The following is a 16,708-nucleotide window of genomic DNA, read 5'->3' on the forward strand; positions in this document are numbered from 1 at the left end:
TATCTGTACTGTATGTCCTGCTATAGGCGTGTGTGTTCAGCAGAATGTGAGTGGTGTCGGTGTCACTGCATCTCATTTCTCTGAGATTTAAGCAGAAATCAATAAACTCTTACTCGGCATTTCTCAAAATAATCTCAAGGTTGAAAACTTTCACAGGATTATAATGTAAAGTTCACTTACAGAAACACACACATTTTCACCCGTAGTGTTTTTATTGATTAACTTACTTTCTTATGATTTGTTACCTTCTTTTTAGCAGATCTTGTTGAAATTCACTTTCACGTGTTTTTCATGTGTAATGTTCTGTTACTCACATAATGATGTGATCTAAAATCTATGATCATGTGTAATGTGCTTATCGAGTCTCTCAGTAGTGAGTAAGAGTATTTATTAATTGAATTAATCAGTTTTGTTCAATTAAACGATCAGTTGTATTTCCTCTGTAATTAGGAATTTATTAAATGTACTTTAAACGTTTGATCTCATCTTGTTTATTCCAGAATGCATGAGAGTGATACGGAGGAGGCTTTGGTCTCGTCCCCTGGATCTACTCCACCTGTGCACGAGCGCAATACCTCTGTGGCTCTCACATCTACTGAAGCTCCGCCCACTCAAGCCCCGCCCCAAAGCTCACCTGGAGACCTAATGATCTCCATCAGAACTAAACTTCCAAATGAACTTTATAAAGTCCACTGTGAGAAAAACACCCAGGCTTTCTCTTACAGTCTCTAAAACAGTCTGTCTGTCTGTCTGTCTGTCCATCTGTCTGTCCATCTGTCCATCTGTCTGTCCATCTGTCCATCTGTCTGTCTGTCTGTCCGTCTGCCCGTCTGTCTGTCTTATTATTATTACTTACAGTGATGCTCTCTCTCCATCTCTCTCTCCCCCTCCCTCCCTTTTTCCCTCTCTCTCTCCATCTCTCTTCCTCTCTCTCCCTCTCTCTCCCTCTCTCTCCTTCTCCATCTCTCCCTCTCTATCTCTCCCTCCATCTCTCTCTCCCTCTCTCTCTCCCTCTCTCCCTCTCTCTCTCCCTCTCTCTCTTCCTCTCTCCCTCTCTCTCCCTCTCTCTCTCTCTCTCCCTCTCTCTCCCCCTCTCCTCTCCCTCTCCCTCTCTCTCCATTTCTCTCTCCTTCTCCATCTCTCCCTCTCTATCTCTCCCTCCATCTCTCTCTCCCTCTCTCTCCCTCTCTCTCTCCATCTCTCCCTCTCTCTCTCCCTCTCTCTCTCTCTTTGACTCAAACCTGTTTTCGTTGTTAAGAATTAAAACATTGAAGTTATGAATTGTTTCTAAACATTGTTAGAAATGAGTTATGAAATCATTTCCTAATTTTCTTTAAGATAACGAGACCTACAGTGTTTAAAGTGTCAGCAGATGAACTTTTACACCTTTTAACTTTGTGCATCCTGATTTGTTTCTATGGTTACGGCTCCAGTTCCGTCCTGGGCTTCAGTGGCCCTGGGCTTGGTCCTGATCCTCCTCGCCCTCAGCTGCTGCTTCTGCGTCTGCAGGAAGTTTGTATTTAAAAGAAAGAAGGAGGAAGTGGGGAAAGAGAAGAGCAGGAAGGACAGCATCGGCATGTCGGCTGTGGGAGACGAAGGGCTCGCTCAGGTCCTTCAGATGATACTGTGTACAGCATAAAGCGTGTGTGTGTGTGTGTGTGTGTGTGTGTGTGTGTGTTTGAGGATCTTGATCTCTGATTGTGATCTCTGACCACAGACTGAATGTGTTTCAGATCGTGCATCACGACTCCAAACCTCAGGAGAAACAGACGGAGTGTAAAGAAGACCTGAAGCTGGGGAAACTGCAGTTTAGTCTGGACTACGACTTCACCGAGAGCGCGGTACACACTGCCTGTGGACATAAGACTTCTGCAGGATTCCTTTCATCTCCTTTATTTACTGTATGTTTCTTTGACCTCAGCTGATTGTAGGAGTGATTCAGGCAGAAGATCTGGCCGCCATGGACATGAGCGGGACTTCAGATCCATACGTGAAGATCTGTCTCCTCCCAGACAAGAAGAAGAAGTTCGAGACTAAAATCCACAGAAATACTCTCAACCCCAGTTTCAACCAGAGCTTCAGTTTTAAGGTGAAAATCCACATCACTGGTTTATAAACTCACTCAGGATGGAGTTACACTGTGTGAAGGGTGTGTGTGTGTGTGTGTGTGTGTGTTCTCTCTGAGAAAGGAACTCCATCTCTTAAACCAGCGTCTCCTCACATTTACAACTTCACCCACACCCACATCCACCCACACACACACACACACACACACACACAGACACACACACACACACACACACAGACACACAGACACACCCACACAGACATACACAGACACACACAGACACAAACACAGACACACACACACACACACACACACACAGACACACACACACAGACACACACACACACAGACACACACACACACACACACACACACCCCCACACCCACACACACACACACACACACATTCCTGCATCTTTACAGTTGTCTTTGTTCCTGGAGGTGAAATTGTCTCTGCAGGTTTCGTACTCGGAGCTCGGAGGAAAGACTCTGCTCATGACCGTCTACGACTTTGATCGTTTCTCCAAACACGACGCCATCGGAGCTGTAAGAGTGCAGATGAACCTCGTCGATTTCAGTCACGTGACCGAGGAATGGCGGGAACTGCAGAAGGCAGAACATGAGGAGGTACGAGGAAGCTCGGGGACTAAAGGGACGTGTGTGTGTGTGTGTGTGTGTGCGTGTGTAACATTAGTGTAAGGAGTCTCCAGTGTAAGGCTGAAACTGTCATCTCCGGGACAGAGGAGTATTTTGTGGTTTCTCAGTCACAAGACAAGCTGAGCTGTGCAGTTACAGGAAAATAATCATCTTCAGAGTGATGAAAGTGACTTCGCTCCGTCACACCACTCTGGTTTTCTTTTTTTAACTCATGATGCAGACGTTATTCAGCTCAGAAGCAGGAAATACTGTTTACATTCACATGACATCAGAACTCAGTATACTTTAATGTGAGGCTCTTCATCCACCTGAAACGTTCCCCTTTTAATGGAGATGTTTACGTTAGTGACATTAGTCTTTGTCTTTACAGCAGGAGAAGTTGGGGGACGTCTGTCTGTCCCTGCGCTACGTCCCCACTGCCGGGAAACTCACCATCGTCATCCTGGAGGCCAAAAACCTCAAGAAAATGGACGTAGGTGGTCTCTCAGGTGCGTCAACCCGAAACCGACGAATAGATCTCAGCATTAAAACTGATAAACATCCTGTAGGTCCCTCAGAAGGTTCTCAGCTCACCACAGCTGCACAGAGTTCTTTATCTGAGAACCAGCCTGACCTCTGACCTCTCTCATCAACAACACGTCTCCGTCTGAGGAACTGACGCTAACTTATCGCACTGTTCTGAATAAACACTAGAGATTGGTGTGTGTGTGAAAGTCCCAAGACATCAGCAGGTACTGAAACACTCGAGTCAGCACACCTGAGGCCGACAACAGTGACGCCGTTAAACGTGAACATCATGACTGGAGGATTAGATTATTGCATGATTCGGTCTTTACGTCCTTCTAATAAAGTGTTCAGTGAGTGTGAAAAAGATCTTCAATAGAACTACTAGTGCAGAAAATGACACAAATCATTTCACACAACGTTTCAACATGTGAACATGTGATTGTAGTTTCACTATTTTCTGCTTCGTGAACGTCTTTTTTAAAATATTAATGTAAAACGTTTTATTTTTCCATGTTCTTTATTTTCACACGACTCACTGATGTCCATGAATGTACGTGCAGGCCATGTGGTTAATATCACAGATCATTTATTTCCGCATGTTAAATGTTCAGGTAGGACCTGCAGAGGAAGTTTTGACCTGATCACGTTATTCACACGATGGAACAGGACCTGACATGTAGGTGGTTTCTTTAGATCCTTACGTGAAGATCCACCTGATGCAGAACGGGAAAAGACTGAAGAAGAAGAAAACGACGATAAAGAAAAACACCTTAAACCCGTATTACAACGAATCGTTCAGCTTCGAGGTTTCATCTGAACACATTCAGGTACAAAGTGAATCTTCCAGAAATGATGATTTATTCCAGATTGTAGTCATGTTTACAGTGTAACTGCATCATCATCATCGTGTGTGTGTGTGTGTGTGTGTCGTGCTTCTCCATAGATGGTTCAGATTATAGTGACTGTCCTGGACTACGATAAGATCGGTAAAAACGACACCATCGGCAAGATCCTGGTGGGAATGAACAGCTCTGGGACGGAGCAGCGGCACTGGGAGGACATGCTGGCCAGTCCACGGAGACCCATCGCCCAGTGGCACACTCTGAAACCCGAGGAAGACGTGGACACAGAGCTCAAAAAGAAATGAGGCTTTAGTGGGAAGAATCAGCTTCAGCTTAAGCGTTTAACTCTAACATGAAGCTCAACCCTCCAACATATTTACATTTATTTAGTAAACGTAATGATAAATCACGTGCTTTAACGATTGATAGAATTTTGTTTCTTTTTGATGAAAAAATTTAAAGCTTCTGATTGTTTATTTGTTAATTAAATGATCCAACAAAATGTTCCTCTACATTCTGATTTACATTATTTGTAGTTTGTGTTATAGTTTCTAGTTATCATTCACTTGTCGCACCGTCTGATTGCTCAACTCAACTCATCTTTATTTGTATAGCACTTTAACAAAAAGAATGCCCCAAAGCGCTTCACATAGTTAATAAAATAATATAATCATTTACTAAAATAATAAAATAAAAACAAAATAATAATAAAAATAAATAATTTTTTATAAAATAATATAAAAAAGGAACATAATTAAAATCACATCACACACATATTTAATCAAAACAATATGTAAAATCAACATCTCATGTTGGTTTAAACGCCAAAAAAACGTGAGTTTTAAAACTGGACTTAAACACCCTCAGTGATGTGGCCTGAAAAAAGGACCTTAAAGCTGAAAAAAGTCAGAAACAACAGCTGCTTACAATAGAAGTTATCCCTATAGACCACCACGATTCCTCCTCCCCGACCCGATGTTCTCGGGGAGTTTAGATAACTCAAGTTATTTAAAACAGACGTGCAACAACAGAGAGCGACGCTCATGCATTGTGACATGGCAGTTTTTCACACGTCTACATGTTTGATCTACAGCCTGGAGTATTTCATATTTCACATTTCACATTTCAAATGTAAGATTATTTACTATGTTTCCTGAAGACTAGCTTTTAATGTTCTTAGTGTGTCTGTAGGTAAAACACTTAAGATTAGCAAAATGAATAAAACTGATCGACTTTAAATGTTGTTATTCTGTTGGCAAGTAAAGACTGAAATGAGCAAAAACATTTAATCTCATATTTGGTTTATTGTAGAAACCGTTTAACAGAAATAACTGATAGAGCTGACATTATTCACGATTAGTTCACTTGGTGCTGATTTTATAATCATTAGTGTTTTAATGGAATAAACAGAGATGGAGAAACACTCACATTTTCAGAAAACAATAAATCAATTAGTGTGTGTGAGTGTAGGTCTTCATCGCCGTATTTATTCTGTAATAGCTACAGCAGAGTTTCATACAGTCAGTGGACAGGAGACAAATAACATACAGGAAACAGAAAACATGGAAAAGTACATAAGTAAACAATACACTCATTTATATTGCATGTTAATTAATAGTTCAGTATATATAGCTTATAATGTAGTTTTTAATCCAAACAAGCCGCTTCTCAACATCCCATAAACACCACAGCCATCATTAAAATAAAAAAAGAAAAGCAGGTAATTAATATATTTCATCTGCAGTGCTGCGATGGCTTCATTTCTCCCTCGAGGTCAGTCTCCCCTGAACATAGGCTAAAATTACAGAATATAAGGCGCACAAAAAAACAACAACCTCAACCTCATTATATAAACACTGATAGGATTCATAATCAGTGAAGATTTGTTATGAAAGGCAATAAAATAAAACTGAATAATCTCTTGAAATAATAAGATTTAGAAAAGATTACGCACTTTACATGTGCAAATAAAACTGATTCTCCTTTCTCATGCAGGACAGAGCCGATAATTAACACTACACGCTGAGAAAAAGGACGCGCAACACCGGCAGAGGAGTCACAGACACATCTCTTCACTGAACCTGAGAAAATGGACCTCAACCGAGACTGAGAGAGACAAGGAGAAGAAAAAAAAATCCACTTCCATTTAGATCAGATCAATGTAAAATCACAATGGAGCTGTGTGTGTGTGTGTGTCAGTAAGGTGTTACAGGATGCTTTCCCGTGATGTTGCCGTGACAGATGAGGTGCTATCCCGGTCGCTCCCTGCTCCAGCGGTTTGTCTGCTCCATGTGTGGAGATCCAGAAGAACCTGGTTCAGCTTCTCCATCCAGTCTGCTCGTTCCTCACGAGTGTCTGCTGAGAACCAGCTCCTTCACACAGGGGGAAAGAGTTATCTGTGTGCGTGTGTGTTTCAGTAAAATACTGCATTACAGTGAAGTTACTGCGTCCACCGTGAAGCTGATTATTTTTCTATACCAGCATGTCCTTTCGTGTTTTATTCCTCCACGTCACTTCTAGTTATATTTAATGTCGGTGAAACGAGTGAGTTCCTGCTCTCGCTTATGTTACAGCAGCTATAAACACTTGTTCGCTCACTAGTCTCTCTTTATTCTCTCTCAAATTTATATAACTGTTATAGAGAATAAATCAACACCTACTGACCAATCAGAACCCAGAACTCGGGATGGTTTATAAAAGGCCATTTTAAACAGGATATTAAGGACTTTGATTATTTGCAATCGATGAGATACAGAACATCTTACTTGGTCAAGGTGTTGCTTTGGTCTTGTTGCAGGGTCCTAGAGATCACCAGTTCAAAGGTGTGAGGCCGAGCGCAGGAGTCTCTCTCCACTGGCCTCAGACTGTCAAAACCCCACAGTGAGATACTGCCCTCTGCTGGCTGTAGGAAGAACAACAGAAATACCAGAACATGTACTGTACTGCACAATTTCTGAGTTGTGACTTTTCTAATCAGCACTGTGTCAGTTCCCACCTTGCTGCCCATCTCATTGGGGTAGTTCCAGTAATAGAGAATACCTCCTTCTAGCTTAAAGAAGAGACGCTGCCACGAACCAAATCCACTAACGTCCTCAAACATGGTCTGACATGGAGAATAAAATACAGAAGACATAAATAAATGCAGTGCATACTGTACATCAAATACACGTTCCCTTCAATAATTTGAGGCTAATTATTATTATTTATTTCACGTACCAGAAATCCTTGGTGGTGTACATTGGAGTGACTCTGACTGTGCAGCCGCAGGTAGATGTGACCCTCCAGGGGGGACAGGAAGGGGACCTGTAGTTACACAGAAACCCATAAAAATACTACACACACCTTCATCACAACATAAATATATAGTTTAAATCATGAATGTATATTAGTTCTTAAGAGGAGTTCGGTGTTCACAGTGCATTAACTCACACAGACCCACAGAGTGGCATGTGCAGGTGCGGTACTGAATGACCAATGGATTTAGAGTAACCAACATGGCATAATTTAATCTCCTGCACTGTCAGTGTTCACGCTGCGGTCATGGCCAGAACGGAAATGATATAGAGCAGCTCTGAGGAAACCTAAAGGACTACTGCAAACCCATCAAACTCCTGGTTTTATATATTAAATTTACAGATCTTTAATTGTACCCATGTTAATTCAAATGCATTAAGATTATCTAATTCTAATACCAAAACCACTGATGCTCATAATCACATGCTGACATTATGAATCTGTCATGAGAATAATTATTCACACAATTATAACGAGGGTTTTAACTGCAATACAATATATTACTGTAAAACTCTGAAGGGTGTGGCCAGGCAGGGTTTTTTTTTTAAAAACACGGGGTGAAATTAAATATTGAAGTAAGATGTGAAGAATCAACTGAAATGTATGAATAAAGTTTTATAAACACCACACTTGTGCTGAATGTTCGTATATTTCCTGTTTCATTCAAGTGTGAATATTTTTGACGCGAGTTACACTCTGTACAGGTCACAGCACACACCAGACACCCAGACAGAAAGAGAAGAGTGTGAAGAGTGAGACGGTGCGACACCTTTTCCTGAAACTCATCTCCCAGGAGTTGCCTGATTTTGCCCTCAAACTTCATCTGAGGAGAAAAACAGGGGACAAGGAAAGAGGAGGCGGAGTTACATAACCACAGACCCCACCACAGTGCAACACACACACACGGCTCTCAACAGTAAGCGTTGTATCTAAACCCACACCTTGTCCAGCAGAAACTTGCTCTGTCCCAGCGAGGAGAGCGTGATCCTGTGAGAACCCACTAAAGAGAAGTTACTGGAGCGGCGCGGATCCAGGACAGATGTGGCTCCAGCTGTGGGGAAGAGAAACGACAATGGGAGGTTAGAGAGCAGCAGGTGGAGCAGGAACATCAACACCACTGAGTCTGACGGGAAATAAAACACTTACAAGTGGAACACAGGTTGGACTTCTGTAGGGACGAAAATGCAACATTACATCATTATACAATATAATAACCAACAACATGCATACTTTCCATAATATGTTTTATTAAAGCAAAGTAATACTCAAGATTATTCAGTTATTTATGTCATAACTCATTCTTTAAAGTAAAAGATTAATAAAACTATGCTTATTATTTATTAGTAACAAATCATTTGATCTTACAAAATTCCGACTTAGTTTATTTAAAAAGCTAAATAAAATAACATTAATAATAATTATTAAAAGTTAAAAAATAAATTTTACAACAGCAAAAAATATTACCACCATTATTAACTCAACTAACTTAAAATAATAATTACCATAAAAATATAATTATTACAGTGTTAATGAACACATTACTTAACTATAATAACATTAACAATTCTCTACTTTTAACAATTATTATATTTTATTTAACAGCTTGCAAAACAACTTCAGGAAAAAACATATATATACCTTAATGCTGCTGAGTAGCTTCTTTGGTGTTGGCTACACACACACACACACACACACACACACACACACACACACACACAATGAGCATGACCTGAATGCTTACACACATTACACTCTGTTGTGGGATATGACTGTGTTAGTGATGTTCCCGTGTACTCACCTTCGATCTAGCAGAACTGCGGTGCTGTTGAATATTAACGCTGCTGCTGTTAGCCGTACTGTTGCACTACAACACAGACAGGAGACAAAAATAAAATTAAACACTTCTCAGGGGTAAAAAGATAAATAAATAAATAAATAAACACTTGTTGGAATGAAAGAATGGTGGTACTGCTATACAACAGATTTGCTCACCAAGCTGTAGACCTCTACATCAATCTCAAAGTTAGAGCGAATGTCCTGCCTGGAGAGAGATAGACAGAAACGCAGAGCACAGGATAAAATGTTTGGAACTGGTATATGCTTGTAGATGATCATAAAAACAAATAAAATTAATATTACAGGGTACGAGTTTAATCCGTTCCGAAGCCGAGTTCTTAAGGTGAAATTTTATATTGTGAAATGCATTTTGTGAAACGCATATGAAATAATGTAAATACAGATAATCCGTTTTAGCCACTCAAAAATATTACCAATATCTAACACTATAATCATAGAATTTAGAAAAGACATGTAAATGAAGTAAAATATAAAATAAATAGACATAAAAAGCTCACTTATCCTTGATTCCTCTTGGCACCAGCTGCTTTAAAAACTGAAAGTGACTGTTTTATCCTGTCTTATTCTTGAGACCCATGGTGCTCTGACTCCACTAAATCTCACACAAAATGCAAAAAAAATTTCACCTGTCTTTCCATTCACGCAAACTAATTTTGAACGACTCCCGGACGTACGTGTCACTTAGCAACCGTTCATTTCAGCCGAGACACATTTCTTGCAAAATTTCATTTCTTAAAGGGCAAAAATGAGGTGGGGTGTTCTAATGCCAAGGTACTGCTGTTATTAAAAATAATAATAATGATGATGATATAGATGAAGGACTGACAGTGTGATGGAGGTAGGAAAGGTGATGGTATCTCCGTTCTCGGCGTCAGCAGCAGTAGCTAGCGGTGTGGCCACGATGTTACACGCCCCGTAACGGATCAGGATGAAAAAGTAGTGAGTAGGACGAGCTGCAGAGAGAGAGAGCTCATCACCATGACTTTACACAAACAACTACATGTTTATCTCTCTCTCACACTCACACACACACACCTGTGCGGGCAGAGCACACAAACTCCACCTTGAGGGGCAGCTGGATGTTGTTGATGCTGACGGTGCCTCTACAGGGCTGCAGACGGTTAGCGTCCGGCTCTCTTCCTGCCCCGCCCTCTCTCAGTCGGCTGATCTCAGCCAGCAGAGCGGCACGCTTCTCACCTGCAGCACACGACAGAGCATTTCACACAGTGTGTTCACGAGCACAGGAGGTGAAGCTCCTTATACATGCAGCGTTACTCACTGGAGACCAGCAGGAGCTTCTCAGCCTCGGCCTCCTGCAGAGATCCTTTGCCGTGTTGTTCGTCACTGCAGCAGCTCAGAGCCTGGAGAGTCTGGTTAATAACAGTCTGCAGCTTGGATGCCTCGTCACTGAGAGCCTGCATCGCACCGCACCCCCATAAGGAAAAAAACAACAAAAACATATTAGTATGCAAACACAAAAAAAAAAAAAGAAATCTGCACCATGAGCCAATTCTCTCTCACATTTACACCCAAATGCAGTCTGAAACGAGCTGATCTTTATTTTAACGCACCTTTATAGTCTCCTTGGTGTTTATGGCAGGTTTGATGCGAGATTTCTCAGCAGGCTGTTTCTGAACTCCAGGTGTCACACTCTGAGAGGACGGAGGCAGGTTCTTCCTCTGAGAGCGGTACGCATCAATACTGCAGAGAAGTAAAAAAAAAAGAAAAAAGGGAAAAGGAAGAAAAAAGACTTAAATTAATGATAAAGGAAATACTATATAAAGATTAACTGTATTAAACTGCCTGTGAATGTAGATACAATTTTATGAAAAATTCATACTTGTTAATTTTTACTTAACTCATGAAAATACAATATTTCTTGGCGTCCTCACCTGTAGAGAGGTGGAGCAGGGGGCGTGGCCACTTCCTCTGCAGGCTCACACGGCACCATGGGTGGAGGCGTAGTGCTTATCAACCTCTAAATCATTTTAAACAGTGTGACAAAGAGTGTAAAAGGGTCAAAATAAGGGACCAGTCGAGAGTAAATGATGACATTAGTGCACATAGGAGTTATCAAAGCCCTGAGCTCACCATGGGAGTGACCACAGCTTCCACTGACTTGCTGAGAGGAGAGAGGATGCAGCTCAGCGGGAGAGACAGGAAGTCTTCCTCATTACACACTGCACTTTCCGCTTTCTCTTCAGTAGTTCCCTTCTCCTCTTCCTCCTCCTCTTCTTCTTTCAGGTCCTCGCACTCGCTCTGTTCTCCATCACAAGCTTCTTCATCTCCCCCGAGGCTGGGAGTCGGAGATTTCATCTTCAGCTCAGTCTCAGCCTCTATGGCCTCGAAGACAGTGCTGTCATTCACTCCCTCTTCTTCCTCCTCTTTCTCTTCCTCCTCCTCTTCAATGTCAGCGGCCTGCAGGACATCCTCAAACATCTTGTCGATTAAGACAGAAGTGCTTATCTCCTCATGAGGACGCACCGCGGCTTCTAGAACACGAGAGCAAAAATCCCGTTACTTTAAAGCTTTATATTACTGAAGTGTGATGAAAGAGTTACTATTACCACTGGTTGATTTTCTACAGGTGTTTTATTCTTCTTATAATACAGCAATTTGACACCTATGGCGTTTTTTTTATTAAAGCACAATATATGTTATACATTTTATCAGTTATAGGCACAATCAATTTAGTCATATGACTGAGAAGCTACAAATAAGTATAAACTCTGTCCTGATAATATAAACCTGCGCTACTGTCAGTGCTGCTGTTATAGAGAACTAATCAACACCTTATGACCAATTAGGAAACAAAACTTGGCAGCTCTGCAGTTTACCTGGAGGACAGAGTGCTGGAGCAGGAGGCTGGATCTCTGCAGTAAAAGAAGACGCGACGCTGAAGCTGTCTCCCGTCATCTCGGTCACGCCACTGAAGTTCAAACTGCATTCGGATTCTTTTAACTCGATGCTGGAGTCGTCCTACCGCACATTAAAGCGAAACAAATTAGGTCTTTTAAATTATGGAAATCTCCTGTAGCGTTCTGTTCTGTCTCTCTCCTCCAGTCAATTTTAACAGAATTTACAAACACTGTGTCAGAAAGCAGATCAAAAAGTCCAGTGTGTGAAGATGTACACATGCACGTTCCACAATTCCAAACTATTATACATATATAAGGTGTGAAGATACACAAAAACAAACAAACACCCGGTGCACGTCATAAACCTCAAACAAACAAAACAAATGCTCACATTCTCAAACTGTAACTGAGGCCATGGGATTGTTCTGGTTCTCTGGAAACTGCAGGAGCTGCTCGGAGGCGTAACCCTCTGACAAAAACCATGTTAAAATCCGTGTTACGCACTAACGCAGAGCGGTGCATCAGTGAGTGTTAAAGCACTTCTGATCACCATTAAATATCCACGGTCGTTGATGCCACTCTACTCACACTCAGACTGAATGAACACACCACTGATACATCCTTACAAATCTGAAACACACCACAGAACTGTAAAATGAATATACCTCAGTCAGTGACGGGTCAGAGAAGCTCCTCTTGAGCCACATGTTCTCTGTGAGAGGCTGAACCCTGAGGGACTTCAGCTCATCCTCTCGAGCCTGAAACAAACACACACACTAAATTACACATGCCAATACATCAAGCATGCGCACACACAGGTGTGTGTGTGTGTGTGTGTGTGTGTGTGTGTGTGTGCGTGTGTGTGTGTGCATATGCACCTGGCGTATGCGGGATGCCTCCTTGGTGCTGGGAGTCACAGTGGCGTTGAGCTGCTGCTGCATGTTTTGGACAAAGCTGGACAGCTGGTGTGTGCCGGGCGTGGCAGGGGTGGGGCTGCTCTCTGGGGTCGGGGTCTTGAAGCGCTCCATCCGAGAGCTAAACTCTCCTTTACCTTCAACACACACAAGGAGTTAAGAGCACTGGGGTGGGGGGGCTAAAGATAGTTGAGGGTTACTAACAACAAATTAACCTCACTTAACCCTAAATTATTTTAAAATGCCATTGTCCAGGACTTTACATAAAAACAAAAAATTAAATAAAAAAATCTAATAGTGTCTCTTTACATCCAATTTAAAGCTGCACTTAGAATTTCTCCCAAAAGTGTTTGTAGAATTTATTTATCCAAGTCTTTAAACATGAAGAAAAAAAGAAAAAATATAAAGACCTGAGAAATCATTTAAGACTATAAATCAATTTACAGTGAATGTGTTTGTGTGTTATAAAACAATAACACTTTCATATTACTCTATCCATACTGTATCTCTGCGAGTGGGAGGTGGGAGATAAAAAAAGGGGGGGGGGGGAATTTGGCCTTAGCCAATTAGAACACGGGATGATGCTGAGACACTCACCGATGTGACAAACGTCTCGCAGTAAAGTGGTGGAGGGACTCTCAGCCCCGGGGTCTGACATGCAGCGCTGGACCAGTGCAGCAGCACCTACACACACACACACACACACACACACACACACTTAAAAAAAATAAATCAGTCAGATCTCAGCGTGGTTAAAGTCAGATAGACTCCTCCTCTCTCACCATCCCGTCTCTGTGCGAGCTGCTGAACTCTGAGTCGGACTGATGCGATGGCGGGCGTGTCCGGTTTCACCTCAGACTCCTGGCGGCGTGATCGGGCCGGAGACCTGACGTCCCGCTGCTCGGGGTTATGATTCTCTACTCCTCCTGCAGCCAGGCGCCGTCTCTTTAACACGGCCTCCAGCTCTGGAAAGGTCAGGAGAGAGTCAGGAACATTAATGCTGGACGAAACTCAAAACATACCATAATGCCTCCTTGATGGGCGATTGGAGCACACGCAGCAAAAGACTCATCGCCTATAAATCCAGAACTGAGCGTCAGAGGAAATCCTTCCTACCTGTGGCAATAAGACTGTACAACTGTTCAGTGCTCTGTAGGTGATTTGTCAGGATTAATAATAATAATAATAATGTTACTTTGTCCTCAGTCAAATCATGCAATATTACACATATGTATATCATTAAATGTTTGTTTCATCCCACTATTACATACTTCTACTGTCTTTATTCATTGTCACTTTTCAGAACCACTTGCAATAATAGTTATATTATTGTATTTTATAGCTTTTTATTTGATCTATTTGGCACTATTCTACTGTTATTATTTACTGTACTTATTGTACATTGTTTTATTATTATTATTATTATTATTATTATTATTGACTGTAATTGTTTTTTTTATGATACTTTAATATTTAATTTAAAATAAGCCAATTATTTAACACTGAAAATGAGGAAAACACTTTTGCTAAAATGTGGTGAAAAATGTGATGGGTTCTGCACTTGTTTGCAATTAACATATTGAAGCTGTCAGTCAGAAAGCAGAAGACCAGGTTTTACCTAAGGACAGGAGGAGCAGAAGGATGGTATTTGTGATAACACGAGTACTGTGATATTACAGGAATTGTGGTGCTTTTTCGTTAAAAAAACATAAATTTGCAAAATGTTAACATTTGTTAATGATTGTAGAATATAACTTGCTGAAATAATATTTTTATACATGCATTTTTTTAAATATTTTAATATAAGAAAATTTATATTAACTATTTACACTGTCATTCTATAGATACACTACTGTGTAGTGTAAAATATCATGCTATGTAAAGTTACAGTATATAGAATACCAGTCAAAAATCAAACCTCATGAACTGTTATGAAGCTTTACAGAGCAGAAGTAGCAGATATACATCTCAATATCAACTGTTTAAAGGAGATTATTGTGGATTTTGGATAAACACCTTCAGTATTGTTTTACAGTGTAGAAAGAAAGAAATGTCAGGAACGTTCATGGAGTTAGCAGGGGTGTACAAACTTAGTAGAATATATTTTGTGTGTGTAGTGGCAAAATATGACGAACCGTTTTATCTAAAGTATTATGTGATATAAAGTAACGTGTAAAAGAGTTATGGAGTGTATTTAGTATAAATGTGGAGTATCATGCAGTGTAAAGTATAATATGTCATATTTAATGTACAGTATTGTGTAATGTACAGTACAGTATTGTGTAATGTACAGTACAGTATCCTACAGGATCATGTGTACAGTATTGTGTAATGTACAGTACAGTGTCCTACAGTGTCATGTGTACAGTATTGTGTAATGTACAGTACAGTGTCCTACAGGATCATGTGTACAGTATTGTGTAATGTACAGTACAGTGTCCTACAGTGTCATGTGTACAGTATTGTGTAATGTACAGTACAGTGTCCTACAGTGTCATGTGTACAGTATTGTGTAATGTACAGTACAGTGTCCTACAGAGTCATGTGTACAGTATTGTGTAATGTACAGTACAGTGTCCTACAGTGTCATGTGTACAGTATTGTGTAATGTACAGTACAGTGTCCTACAGGATCATGTGTACAGTATTGTGTAATGTACAGTACAGTGCCCTACAGGATCATGTGTACAGTATTGTGTAATGTACAGTACAGTGTCCTACAGTGTCATGTGTACAGTATTGTGTAATGTACAGTACAGTGTCCTACAGGATCATGTGTACAGTATTGTGTAATGTACAGTACAGTGTCCTACAGAATCATGTGTACAGTATTGTGTAATGTACAGTACAGTGTCCTACAGGATCATGTGTACAGTATTGTGTAATGTACAGTACAGTGTCCTACAGTGTCATGTGTACAGTATACAACACTAACCGTGTGGGGTCACGTGGTATGGATGGCCGTTTAGGCTTTAGTGAGGTGTGTTTGTGTCACTTCAGAATCCCAGACACATAAAACTCACCATTACTAGCGGGGATGTTCTCCTCCAGAGGGTCCCTCTGTCTCTTTGGGTTTTTCTGCTGTTCCATCCTCTTACTGTCACACCCGGAGACATAATGATTATTTTATATCTGACTTTAAGAGAGACTTTTATCGAACGCCTTCACCACAGCACCGACTAGCTAGCAAGCTAACTCCACACGATTAGCTCATTACAATTTACTGCTGAACAATAAGGTTAACATTACTCCTAACTGCTAGTTATATTAATGTGTAAATAAATCAACAACAGTTTATATCATCAGGATTAAGACTTTTCACGCGGGGTACTTTGTTAAAACACACTTTAATCTGGACTAACTGACTACAACATTAGCTTCCTCAGGCCAACTCTTCACTAGCTTTAAAACAACCACACACACACTACAGTGCCGTGTGTGTGAGAGAAAAGCAGACAGTAACCTACTGTGTACTGAGATTAAACTGTGTACATGTTTATTATTTCGTTCTTACCTCAGTGACAGAACCGGACTAACACTCGGCTGCTTCTCGTGAACGCGCTCGGCTCAACTGAAGGAACAACTTTTGAATTTCCGCGCGCATTCGGCGCATGCGCATGACAGCGGTGACGCCATAGGGAGGAGAGGCGCACGCCCCCTGTCGGTCACTCACATCAACAAAAATAAACTCTCTTCTTTGTAAAATGTGAAC

The 16,708-nt window shown here is 41.0% G+C and overlaps 2 protein-coding genes across 4 annotated transcripts; one reads left to right on the forward strand and one right to left on the reverse strand.

The window, feature by feature from the left end:
* Nucleotides 1–501: 501 nt before the first annotated feature.
* syt1b (synaptotagmin Ib) lies at nt 502–4,379 on the forward strand. Its single transcript, XM_053500875.1, has 8 exons — nt 502–694; nt 1,434–1,609; nt 1,734–1,841; nt 1,922–2,089; nt 2,528–2,695; nt 3,096–3,213; nt 3,926–4,059; nt 4,176–4,379. The coding sequence occupies exons 1-8, from the start codon at nt 502–504 to the stop codon at nt 4,377–4,379; spliced, it is 1,269 nt and encodes a 422-aa protein (XP_053356850.1).
* Nucleotides 4,380–5,358: 979 nt separating this feature from the next.
* On the reverse strand, nt 5,359–16,594 carry si:dkey-30c15.10 (uncharacterized protein LOC559353 homolog). Of its 3 annotated transcripts, XM_053499803.1 has the most exons (24): nt 16,511–16,594; nt 16,020–16,093; nt 13,780–13,962; nt 13,595–13,681; nt 12,962–13,134; nt 12,749–12,841; nt 12,475–12,552; nt 12,063–12,204; nt 11,317–11,717; nt 11,118–11,203; nt 10,797–10,926; nt 10,505–10,640; nt 10,261–10,422; nt 10,052–10,178; nt 9,361–9,409; nt 9,167–9,232; nt 9,007–9,039; nt 8,515–8,536; nt 8,310–8,419; nt 8,138–8,191; nt 7,291–7,377; nt 7,070–7,177; nt 6,840–6,976; nt 5,359–6,446 (listed from the first exon to the last, which is right to left on the reverse strand). In XM_053499803.1, exons 2-24 carry the CDS (start codon nt 16,084–16,086, stop codon nt 6,281–6,283), a joined length of 2,697 nt encoding a protein of 898 aa, XP_053355778.1. In that variant the 5' UTR covers nt 16,087–16,093; nt 16,511–16,594; the 3' UTR covers nt 5,359–6,280. The 3 variants fall into 3 exon arrangements, with proteins under 3 accessions (XP_053355778.1, XP_053355780.1, XP_053355779.1); XM_053499805.1 differs by lacking the exon at nt 12,475–12,552; XM_053499804.1 differs by lacking the exon at nt 8,138–8,191.
* Nucleotides 16,595–16,708: the final 114 nt, after the last annotated feature.

Source organism: Clarias gariepinus, chromosome 7 (genome assembly GCF_024256425.1).
Source record: "Clarias gariepinus isolate MV-2021 ecotype Netherlands chromosome 7, CGAR_prim_01v2, whole genome shotgun sequence".
Taxonomy (NCBI): domain Eukaryota; kingdom Metazoa; phylum Chordata; class Actinopteri; order Siluriformes; family Clariidae; genus Clarias; species Clarias gariepinus.

What these genes read in the sequence shown, in the direction of transcription:
- syt1b (XM_053500875.1), top strand. Translation starts at nt 502, where the DNA reads ATGCATGAGAGTGATACGGAGGAGGCTTTGGTCTCGTCCCCTGGATCT. An exon ending in ACGACTTCACCGAGAGCGCG is followed by an intron (nt 1,842 to 1,921) that starts GTACACACTGCC and finishes CTTTGACCTCAG; the next exon opens with CTGATTGTAGGAGTGATTCA. An exon ending in TTTCATCTGAACACATTCAG is followed by an intron (nt 4,060 to 4,175) that starts GTACAAAGTGAA and finishes GCTTCTCCATAG; the next exon opens with ATGGTTCAGATTATAGTGAC.
- si:dkey-30c15.10 (XM_053499803.1), bottom strand. Translation starts at nt 16,086, where the DNA reads ATGGAACAGCAGAAAAACCCAAAGAGACAGAGGGACCCTCTGGAGGAG. An exon ending in CTGACCCGTCACTGACTGAG is followed by an intron (nt 12,553 to 12,748) that starts GTATATTCATTT and finishes GGTTTTTGTCAG; the next exon opens with AGGGTTACGCCTCCGAGCAG. An exon ending in ACACCAAGGAGACTATAAAG is followed by an intron (nt 10,641 to 10,796) that starts GTGCGTTAAAAT and finishes GGTGCGATGCAG; the next exon opens with GCTCTCAGTGACGAGGCATC.